At 40.1% G+C, this 12,288-nt stretch overlaps 1 protein-coding gene across 1 annotated transcript; it reads right to left on the bottom strand.

The window, feature by feature from the left end:
- Positions 1-74: 74 nt before the first annotated feature.
- LOC116307807 (dual serine/threonine and tyrosine protein kinase) lies at positions 75-12,221 on the bottom strand. Its single transcript, XM_031718126.2, has 5 exons — positions 11,249-12,221; positions 6,849-8,088; positions 5,684-5,921; positions 4,827-5,061; positions 75-2,315 (listed from the first exon to the last, which is right to left on the bottom strand). Exons 1-5 carry the CDS (start codon positions 12,014-12,016, stop codon positions 1,914-1,916), a joined length of 2,883 nt encoding a protein of 960 aa, XP_031573986.1. The 5' UTR covers positions 12,017-12,221; the 3' UTR covers positions 75-1,913.
- Between the last annotated feature and the right edge of the window lie 67 nt (positions 12,222-12,288).

Genomic DNA, 12,288 nt, shown 5'->3' with positions numbered 1-12,288 from the left:
AAGGAAGGGAGGGAGGGAGGGAAGGAAGGAAGGGAAGGAAGGAAGGAAGGAAGGAGGGAAGGAAGGAAGAAAGATTGTCTATCATATTTCTTTAATTCACATTGTTTGGATCAATAATCGTTCCTACTCAAGTTGCAATTTGTAAATAATATCAAATACTAACATGCGCATGAGTATCGATTATTTACTAAATATATGATGAGTTGAACGTACGATATTTCAAGTGTACGTACAGAGGAGGAAAACCCGGTGAACCAAAACCTTTTTCAAAACAGTCCTCCGAAGGAGTTAAGTTCTTGTAGATTTGGCGGGAACTCTTCGCCAGTTCGCTCTACCAGTCTAGTACTTTGTATATTCAACTTTAAAATTTACTTAGTAGAAGAGATACGTAGAAAAGTTTCACTGTCAATAGCTATGGCATATATCCTATACCATGTGTTTAAAAAATATAAACAGGAATTTTAAACAGTACAGTACAGTACAGTTTCTCTATAGACGCCGATGTCGTCAATGAGTCGTAGGCGAAGTCATTCCTCTCCTGTACTAATCGCTTAGCTTGTTGAAGTGTGACTCGTAACAAATTAGTAAGAAATGGTAAAAACTGTGTGTTCTGATTGGATAAGCTACTTGGTATTTTCAAGATTCTTGGGGTGCATCTACTTGTATCAAAATCCCTAGGGTGGTTTTCGTATGACTGTGAAAAGCTCAGTGACGTAAGCGTACCTTGCCGTGATGTTTTATAGAATCTTAATTGGCTGTTTTTTTTCTCTCGCACAATGTGATTGGTCTGACAGTGCCGCAACCTTGGCGTGTCCATGTCCTCGCCGTGTTTATGCCGTTTTCCGGGTATTTGATTGGATGAAGAATACATTCTCGAGCAATGTGATTGGTCTGGCGTATCCCTCTTGCCATGTCACGACCGTGTTTGTTTGTTCCTTTTCACAGTCATACGAAAACTGCTCTTTGCATAACGACGAAACAGCCACCATGGTGGTTGTCTAACTAGAGAAGCTAATGAGGAGAATGCTTCGTTATCGTCAACCAATATTGCAAGTATAAAATAGCTATCAAAAACAGTCTAGTTTTTGACTGAAATAATAATAATGATATAGTCTGCATGCCGGCGCACTAGCGGACTGGGGAAGGGGGAGGGGGGGAATGCCTTCGTTTGCCATTACTTCGATCGACTTTGCATTTCAAAGAATGACGTGTTTGACGTCAGACACCTATCGACCAATAGGAATTTCCAGCACCCAGAATGAACGAGTATAAACGCTAAAACAAGAGCGTCATTGCAGATGCTCCCTACTTCCTTCCCCAGTCCCCTAGAGCGCCGCTACGTAGGTTAATGTTAATGATAAAAAGAAAAAAACTCGTAACAACTTTCCAATATACTAGACGGCTCTGGTGAGCTTATGGTACACGGCGGTACCTCGTCGGCAATATTCGCGTGACATATCGATATCGACTTACTAAAACAGACATGAGTGATAGTCGTAAAATATTTACGATTTATAGCTCTATTTGGCTTTAATTCTAATTCTCATTTTAATTGGCTCAATATCAATTTCAATTTCAATTTCAATTTCAATTTCAATTTCAATTTCAATTTCAATTTCAATTTCATCTATATTTCTATCTTGATGGTCACGGGCGGATCCAGGATTTTGTTCAGGGAGGGGTGCACCACTTAGAATCAAAAGAAAAAAACTATTTCGTATTGGTTATCTTCGAAGTAGGGTCACAAAGTCGAACCAGTGAGGGGTGCGCATCCCGCGCACCCCCTTCGCCCCTCCCCTGTGTCCGCCCCTGATGGTCATATGTTCAAATCCTTTGAAACGAGGTAAGCGGTACGTATTGATAGAGTGTATACAACCCAGGGATTCAAACTAACAAGTTTCCAAAAAAAAATCTCACGTGATAGATTTATCAGCTAAAATTTCTTTCAAATCATGGACGATATCATCGAATGAGGGACGAAGATGTGGATCTGTCTCCCAGCACTTTTCCATGAGGGCCCAACAAGACAGTAGAAATTTCTCCAATCTCTCCGGCTTCCTGTCGTCCTTTGCATTCACTACAAGCATGACGATCGGCACTGGGAAGAAAAATATGTTGGCGGGCTGCTTTCCAGTTCCTTCACAAACTCTCCACATCAGGACGCCAAAAGCATAAACATCAACGGACTTGGTATACTTCTGGCAGATCATTTCTGGGGCCATTGCATTCGGCGTGCCTACAAGTGAACCCGATGCCAACCCCTCTGGTTTGCAAAGACCAAAGTCAGTCAGGTAGCCTCTGTTGTTTGTGTCAACCTGAAAGGTAGTTCAGTTCAGTATTTCAGGGAATAAGCAATAAGTTTGCTATCAGAAAAACAAGTGGTCTATAGTTTTATGGACCTCTTCACCTTGGGCATAACGTTTTCCCATTTCAAACTACGTGTCTTTCCCTTGAGAATAAGATTCTTTGTTTGATTTAATAACATTCAGGTGTCTTTTCATGTGCAACCATTAAACAAAGAAATGATACTCTATGGAATGTCACTTGGTCTGTGGTCTGAAATGGGAAACCTTAAGAGGTAAAGAAGTCTAATTCTAGTGAACTTGCACAATTGTTAGAATTACAAATGGTCGTAAATGGGAAACGCTTAAAGGCAAAGAGGCCTTAATCCTAGTAATCTTGGACGCTTGTCATCTTCAAATGCCCTAAAAGTGGAGAACTGATATGATGGATAAAATGGCGCATCGTCTGTTTTCCTGGAAGACCAGCTGCCAGCTAAATGAGTCGATCGATGTAACGTTTACCTAAATACCGCTGTGCTCCTTGACTACAGACTCAAATCGTACACAGAATTGAACGTATATGATAAAAAGCATACTTGAATAATATCAATGATTTAAAAAGCCATGGACTCTTAATGGTGATAGAGCTCCTCGGCTCTGGAGCGCGCGAGCGAAATGTTCTCCCATTTCAAACCACGTGTCATTCCCTTGAGAATAATATTCTTTGTTTGAGTTGTATCCATCTTCATGTGTCTTCTCATGTGCAACCGAGCGAAACCTAGACTTGGGCTACCTTGCAGGTCGCCCGAGTAATACCTGACTGGTGTAGTCTGGCCTCATTCCTTACATAAAACACTAATAAAGACGCCATCATTGTGACACCTAGTGACTGCACCACTAATCGCCTGTTTCTATACTATGATGAAAGAGTGATTTTACCCCGTGAAAGAATAGTCAACGTAGTATATAATAGTAGACATAAATTTGTTTTCGTTTACTTCTGGTCTACTAAAGCGTATTAGTCTAATATCTATCTTAATGACTTCACTCTAAAAATCCCCCTAATGCCACTAGATAATAATAATAAACTTTATTACTGTGTCATGTCGTTCTAGCTTATTTAAATAAACTAATTGGGGACACCTATCTAGAACCCTATAAAACCAATAAAAATCTTATCCCATGTTTCCAACCCTTAAAACAACCCCTATATGATATTTACAATTATCTAATTTACGGTAATATCCCACCCCTCCGACTAAATATACCCATTATTCTTACACTTTTGTGTAAACTACAAGCTAAATCCTTACCCCACCGACCCCATAGTAACTGTAAGATAATTCCCACCCCCAACTGATCCTAATTTACATGTGTTCGATACTCAGATCGATACGCTTACTAGGTAGCGCATAAGAGGCAGTTTTGGCAATTATCACTCATGAGGTCACCTAAGTTAAGTGTTCTTATGTGTCTTTTAAATTTACTTAGGGTATCTAATGACTTAACGTTCCTCTTAAGCTTAGACCATAAGACTGGTCCGAGATATCTTATGCTGTGTTTTCCGAAATTGACTGTATTAAATCTTGGTATGATGAAGTCAGAATTCCTAAGATTATATCTGCAACTGGACTGATTAAATAAGTCAGTAACATAGGAAGGGCTTAAACGATTTTTAACTTTATACATAAGTATAGCTATATCTTGTAATCTACGATCGTTCAGAGTACTTAGGTTAGCACTAGAGTGGCTTTTATAAACCCGTGAAATGCACTTTAGATTATATAGTACTATTAAGACTCTAATTATTTTGTTTTCCTTTTAGGGTTTTCCGATTCAGCATCGTTTTCAAGATTTCGGCATTATTATATTATATTGGCGCTAATGTTATGTCGACAACATTGCATGTGTATGAGTAAAAGAGATAAGAGATTAGGAAATTGAAGTAAAAATGATCACGTTGATTCAACGTGCCTTACATTTGTACTCAAACATTCCACAGGAAAACATTCATTAGTATTTTGCGCCACTCGCACGAATTTCGCGTTGCAAATGACATTCAAAGGATAATTTTTGCATTGTTTTCTCAAGGTTGCGTGAGCATTCAACTTGACGGACCACAAAATTAAAAAACGCAAATTCAGTAAAATTGAGAAGCCAGTTTTATATTTAAAGAGGAGAATAATCAATTTTATGAATACTTATCGAAAAAAATTTCCATAGAAATGTATGATAATTCTCATTATCGTGGCCCGTCAAGTCAATTAAATTTGGATGCGCACGCAACCTTGAGAAAACGGTCTATTGATTGCTTGCGAGGTGCAAAATACTGGGCGTGTAGAAACGGTTGATGCCTTCATGGTTCTTGACGTGTTCACAACTATGATTGAAGATTTCACCACTAGACTGCAATATAATATACTTTGTTTCATGGGTTTATGAAACAACTCTAAAGACGGTCTGGTCTCATGAGTATTTTCAAAACACAGAGAAGTCTCTACTAAAAGCTATCATGTAAAACAAAAACGCAAGCAATCTACCTACCAGAACATTCTGTAGTTTGATATCTCGATGCATCAATCCCTTTTTATGAAGATATTGCACGGCTGACGCAACGTCTAATAGAATATTAAGGCGTTCCCGAAGAGAAGTAATGTTTGGTAGTGCGTGGTGAAGATCTGAAGGCATGCGCTCATTCACTATTGATACCGTGAGTCCACTTTGGACTGGCTCTATGATTGTGCAGACAACTGGTAGGATATTAGGATGGTTGAGCCCTCTGACATTTTAAAATCAATAAAATATGTTTGAGACAAAATAAAATATGAATAAAACAAAGATAAGACGAGGTAATATAACAAAATGTGCATATGCACGGATATAACAACATATAGCACAGCACAGCAGGGCCAGCGCCTCGCAGCACAGCACAGCACAGCTAGTGCCTTGCAGCACAGCACAGCACAGCACAGCCAGTGCCTCGCAGCACAGCACAGCACAGCACAGCACAGCACAGCACAGCACAGCACAGCACAGCACAGCACAGCACAGCACAGCACAGAACTGCGCCATAAGAATCCCCCTCCTACCACCATAGTGGCAGTGATTGACAGTTGTCACATGCCGAATTGACCAGAATATGCACGAGAACTTTATAATGTATGCCCGAAAAAGCCTCTGAGTAACATCGTAAAGACCGCTGGGTACTATTGTACAACTTGCATTTGAAAAAAAAAGGGTTTTTTTTGACCGGAATTCTCGGGCAACTACTTTAATCGAGAGAGAAAAAATCCTTTCAGAATTTAATTAATAGTTGCTTGTAGAAGTCTAGCCAGGAAAACCCTCCGTGTATCTTAATTGAAGCCATTTGCCACAGATAACCCATAACAAGTAATACTAACCTCGAAGTGTGAAGTTCAAGAGTCAAATCTTTGAGCGCACTTTCGTTAGGGACTGGAACGACCTTGACGGCACAAGGTTTGCCTTCATCGGTTTTGATATTCAAGCACTCAAAAACATGGCCCTGAGCACCGGCACTGATAGTTTCACCCTTCTGTGGTCTGCCGTATCTATTAAGGTCGTTTATGCTGTGGCAAAGCATCTCGAGGCTAGCCACGTCTGGTGCAAACTGAAGGATTGCTATAAAAAGAAATACATGGCAAGGTATGACAAAACAAATTTTGAAACAGGGTGGCTGCATTTTGATCATATACACGTATTATATTTGGAATCCATCATTGAAAATGGGTGGGGCAATCATACAAAAGTGGGCTTTGCTGACAAAAGAAAACTCGGGCCTGTTCCGCAGTTCAGTGATTTTCGTAGCGTCAGCATATTACTATAAGGTTGATGTTAGGTTTTTAAAACTCTCCAAAACAAAAACAAACAAACAAACAAAAAAAAAAGATTTTAAAAATATAGTATGGTGGTGATTAGATGCCCGAAAGCTTTTTATTTTCGACGATTTCTCAACTAAAAACGAATCCTACTCAAATCAAAAGGAACTATCTTTGTAGAAAAACTTCAAGCGAATCTCCTCATTTTCCCCCGGCACAGAATACAAATGACTCTCTTCGTGGCACTTCCCTCATGATGACATATTGCCGGGCACAGATTAAATTCCCCGATATATGAGGGTATATACATCCATATTTGTGACTACGCTACCAGTACGACCCAAGACGTCTTGATTTTGGCATCCATTGAGTCAAAAGATTGTAACTCGGGCCATTGGCAATTTGATTGACGGAAGCCAAAAACACAAACGCCTTATTTGTTTGGGTCTAATGTTTTTCCATTTCATAAAATCATCTCATCAGCAGTCATAAACAGCGGATATTACTCTAGGGAATAACAAATGTCTGGAATGGAAAATTGCATTTTTTGTGAGGCATATTATATTTACGAGTTTCAGAAGGAGGAGTAGGAGAGAGGAGAGAAAGGGAGAGGAGGGCCCTCTCCTCTCCTCCCCCTCCCCTTGAGCCTGAAACTCAGGTTATATAGATATATATGGGTTGTGCAGTTACAGTCACGAAAATGTATGAGTGCAACTGAAGCTTTTCTCACCCTTTCGTTGATAATCCTTTAAGGTTTCTCCCTTTGCTAACACGTCCACGATGTTCTTCAACTCCACCTTAAACTTCTCATAGCAGGTCTCAAAATGGTTATTAAGAGTTTTCACCAGATCTTCACAAATTTCAAACACATCGATTGCACCAAGTGTGTCCAAGGCTACTTTTTCTTTCCATTTGGATTCTCCAACCTTAACCTTGCCTTTTATAGTAATGACTGGCCGCGTAAAAAAGCCTTTCACCCACTCGCTTATTCTCTGTAATATTCGTTTGAAAGTCCAGCCTCCGGTCTTGCACTCGACGTCAGGTTCATAGCAAACCACCAAAGTTGAAAAAAGTGTGGCAGACGCGGAGTTTGACATTTCTTCCTCTGAGAAGGCTTCTTCTTCGATCTTCTTCATCTTTTTTATAAGATCTTCAAGAAAATCATCACGAGTGAGAAACATGGAGCGCAATGTAGTTTTGACTGCTTCCTGCACTTTGTTGAAGACCATTTGTTCGATCTGGGTACGACACTGATTGACAGCTTCGGTTCCACTGACATAACCATCTTTACCAAGCATACTAGCAAATTCTTCACTGTACCGAAAAGATCTTGCAGCTTCACTGACATTCTCCTCTAGGGCCTTGATGTTTTCAGCCATCACTTCCTTGATTTCTTCCTTTTGTTTTTGGATTTGTCGTAAGACGTTGACATGCAGGGTTGTCACCTCTTGGTCAATTACCTTTAGCATAACCAGCGTGGCATCCCTGTTCTGCGTAAGTAAATTAGCTTTCTCAATAAAGAAATACAGACACCTCGAAAGAACTGCAATCAACTTCTGACATGCTATCTTAACACTCCCCTTCAGACAAGATTCTGCGAAACTCTTAAGGCATGATTGGAACCTATCGAAAGCATCTGTGTATTCTTTATAGATGTTACCAGGATCCTTCCAATGAGGATTCTTCTTTTTCTTGCAGCGACATTCATACAACTTCCATGCAGACAGACCATGAAAATTCTCATTGGAATCCCTGTCTTTGTCAGGAGACAAATAGCCATTCTTGACAAGCTGTTCAAAAACGCGTCGTTTCTTGCTCTCTTGGACCGTTTCCTTTCCATCTTCTTCGTCGTCCTCGTCCTCGTCTTCTTCGTCGGAGGAATCACTTTCCTGTGGTTCTATTTTACTCACAACAAAGAAAATTTCCAATCCTCCGCTCTCGTCCATGATCTCTCTCAGAACGTCGTTGTCCTAAACAAAAAATTATCACTCTTTATAATTGGCAGACACAAGTCTAGACGTTATAATGTAATTGTTGCTTTAGTGCACTGGGAGGAATCGCAGACGTCCTCTCTTTGCTATAGAAACTCTTTCGTGAATTACTCTCCCACATTCAGGAGAAAGGGATGTGCCGGACAGTTTACAGACCACAATGCTACAGAGGGCTAGACTTGAAAGTCGAGTGATGGTCAATTGAAAGGACAAGGTACTCTTCTAAATCAAACGATTTTAACATTGTATTAATAGAGGAAAATGATGAAAGCAAATGAATTCTTCAATGTTAAAATTTAAAAAAAAATTATTTCTAGCCGACAATTGTAGAATAGGAACAAGAGAATCGCCTGATGGCCGATGATAAATATATATTAGCTAAAATTTAACACAATGAAAAGCAAAAAACAAAAAAATCATTAAAGACCCATTGCCACTTACCGTGATGCACCGCGGTCACAGATGAATTTCGTGGTCCATGAAATTCAAAGATTCATATATTGAATAATAACTCTATATTAAATCCTTTTCTGACATAGCACTAAGTCACAATAATGATTCTTTTACATTCTTTTAAGACTTTATTCAAGATTTTGGAATTGTTTTTTTCAGTGGTGACACGATTCAAAATGTAAACAAATTGTGATGCATCACGGTAAGTGGCAATGGGTCTTTAAAGCATGTGGGTATATGCATAATTATATTTGGGAATGCGAACTATTTTTCGGACTCAGAAAAGGCCTGGGGGGAAGGGGGAAGGAGGAAGGGGGAATGGGGGGGGGGTCAAGTATCCATGCTCCCCCTTTCCCACTCCGTCCTCCCATCCCCCACCCCCCGTCGTTGTCAGTGCCGTCTTGCAACTAAAGTAAAGTCCAGAATGGGATATTTTCTTGATAACTTTTCAATCGAGACATTGAAGGACTTGCTTATCTTCATATCTATACACACTCTATGGTGATTTTTATAATCCCCCACGCACTAACAACAACACAATTGTAGTTTAGGGACTAGTTTCGTCCGTTTATTAGGACCTTTTCAACCTAACTGAATCTAACGGAATGATTACGTTGCGATATAGTGTTTATACTCGTGATGAACAAGAGCGCGCGCAGTAAACTTGCGCGAGCTGTAAAAGTATAAGAAGAGAGAAAATTTACATTATAACTGTTCTAGGGATCTTCATAAAGTTCCATTCTGTTTTGTTATTTATTATTTTATCTTGTTCTTCTCTGCTAATTTTAACAGACTCAGTTATTTGTCTCAACATTGCATCACCCTGAAAAGATCTTGTCACATTCATGGTGAAGTCTGTAATAAGCCCTTCGTGTTTCTCTTTGCAATGTCTACTTAGTGCTGATGATTCGCCTTTCGAATCCAGTGCCATCAAATGTTCTCTTCCCTTAGTGTACGCGTTTCTTGCCGTCTCTCCGATATACTTATCGCCACAGGATTTGCAACTGATCTCATACGTTACATCTGTAGCTCTGCAATTTCCCCTACCTCCTGTTTGGCACACTAGGCAGTCTTCCTGTCCACAAGGGTCTTTCCTGAGCGGGTTTGACTTTTGTAGCAAACTCTTAACGCTCGTGCTAGCTTTCTCCACTAATTTGATCTTAATGCTACTCTTTCTGACATCATCTTCAAGTTTTCTTTTCAGCTCCGAATTTGGTGTCCCTGGTATCATTATGACACTCGTAAAGCCTCCTCTCTTATACCAGGTCTTCTCTTTGCATTTCTTTTCTTTCCTTCTTTCCATTTTCATCCACTCTTTGCGTCTGTACAACGGTCTTTCACCTGATTGATCTAGCGCTAAGTTCTTCTTGTACGCTTTCAGAGCTGAGTGTACGACTTCATACCGGAACTTTTTGCTGTATCCTGAGTACTGCATCCTAAGTACCAATTCATTTACGTGCAGTTAAGGAGTACTCTTAAAACTTCTTGGGTCATAATGGTACGTTTGTTATTCCATGGTAGTGCATGGTATGTGGTCCACTCAAGATCAGCACTACCATGGAACAACAAACGTACCATTATGACCCAAGAAGTTTTAAGAGTACTCCTTAACTGCACGTAAATGAATTGGTACTTAGGATGCAGTACTCAGGATACAGCAAAAAGTTCCGGTATGAAGTCGTACACTCAGCTCTGAAAGCGTACAAGAAGAACTTAGCGCTAGATCAATCAGGTGAAAGACCGTTGTACAGACGCAAAGAGTGGATGAAAATGGAAAGAAGGAAAGAAAAGAAATGCAAAGAGAAGACCTGGTATAAGAGAGGAGGCTTTACGAGTGTCATAATGATACCAGGGACACCAAATTCGGAGCTGAAAAGAAAACTTGAAGATGATGTCAGAAAGAGTAGCATTAAGATCAAATTAGTGGAGAAAGCTAGCACGAGCGTTAAGAGTTTGCTACAAAAGTCAAACCCGCTCAGGAAAGACCCTTGTGGACAGGAAGACTGCCTAGTGTGCCAAACAGGAGGTAGGGGAAATTGCAGAGCTACAGATGTAACGTATGAGATCAGTTGCAAATCCTGTGGCGATAAGTATATCGGAGAGACGGCAAGAAACGCGTACACTAAGGGAAGAGAACATTTGATGGCACTGGATTCGAAAGGCGAATCATCAGCACTAAGTAGACATTGCAAAGAGAAACACGAAGGGCTTATTACAGACTTCACCATGAATGTGACAAGATCTTTTCAGGGTGATGCAATGTTGAGACAAATAACTGAGTCTGTTAAAATTAGCAGAGAAGAACAAGATAAAATAATAAATAACAAAACAGAATGGAACTTTATGAAGATCCCTAGAACAGTTATAATGTAAATTTTCTCTCTTCTTATACTTTTACAGCTCGCGCAAGTTTACTGCGCGCGCTCTTGTTCATCACGAGTATAAACACTATATCGCAACGTAATCATTCCGTTAGATTCAGTTAGGTTGAAAAGGTCCTAATAAACGGACGAAACTAGTCCCTAAACTACAATTGTGTTGTTGTTAGTGCGTGGGGGATTATAAAAATCACCATAGAGTGTGTATAGATATGAAGAATGGGATAAAATCCAGAAATAAACGGCGAAGCCCTAAACTTTAGCATGTAAAGTTAAAAAATCATTTGTGAAATAAATTGTACACTTACTTGTGCTGTAAATAGATTATGTCCATCAATAACATACACAATGAAAGGCAAGATGTTGTTCAACTGCTTCCTGACCAATTCATCAAGCACAAGGTTTTCATTCCTCCCGGGTGAATCAATAATATCAACTCCAGACTCCAGGAAAGGAATATCAAAACCAGCTTTAACAATGGCTGTCACACGTTCTGGATTCTCTCGGTCTTCTTGCTTGAGCTCAATTAGTTCTCTTGGGATTTTGGAGGCCTTCTGCGACTTTATCTTCTCTAGCACTTTCTGACCATCCTGAGTTACCAACTCAATGTAGTTGTCCTTTGAATATGTCATCTTCACGATTCGTGACGTACATGGTTGATCGGATGTAGACACGATTTTGCATCCTAATATTTCATTAATGATGGAGCTCTTTCCACTGTTCGTTTGGCCTATGACTATGAGTGATGGGCGGCTTTCCTTTTCGAACAGCTTACAGACTTCCTTTCTTTCTTCTGTGGTGTACAGAGTCTCTGCAAGGCTTGAGATTGAGCATTCTTTCCCCCCCATGCTGAGCACAACCATGCTCAGATCATCCAAAGCAACTCCAATAGATTCGGCTGGAGGACTACTTGCCATAGTCATCTCCTGGACAAGCTGGGTTGCCAGCTCTCGGCCATGCCGTTTACTCAAGAGGCTTTCTTGTATTTTCTCAAAGCATTCCACTGTATCTTGGTGTATGGCTAGGAGGGCGTCCTTATTTCGTTTAAAGTTCTCGAAAACGGTTTGCAGAGCCATCTTGGTCCAGGGTTTCGTCCCCTTGATCTCCGCTCAGTTTGTTTTAAAAGGTTAAGGTATCTGCTTTAATCCTCGTTTGGTCGGGTTTGAAATCCAAAAGAGAACTATACATAATAATGTTCTACAAGCAATCTTCTGCAGTCGACATTTACATTTCCTGGTTGATACAAATACAGTACGGGAAATTCCCGAATTCTAAGAAAAGCGATTACTCTCCATCTAGCGTGACGCACGTGTATGTCACGTTCAGATCGAACTCCGAGGGTCACCCT

This window comes from Actinia tenebrosa, unplaced genomic scaffold (assembly GCF_029948245.1).
Source record: "Actinia tenebrosa isolate PJP-AT-01 unplaced genomic scaffold, QUT_ActTen_1.0 PGA_scaffold11__36_contigs__length_13525064, whole genome shotgun sequence".
In the NCBI taxonomy this organism is placed as follows: domain Eukaryota; kingdom Metazoa; phylum Cnidaria; class Anthozoa; order Actiniaria; family Actiniidae; genus Actinia; species Actinia tenebrosa.
Note: the sequence above shows the minus strand (reverse complement) of the source record. Positions and strands in the feature narration are given on the sequence as shown.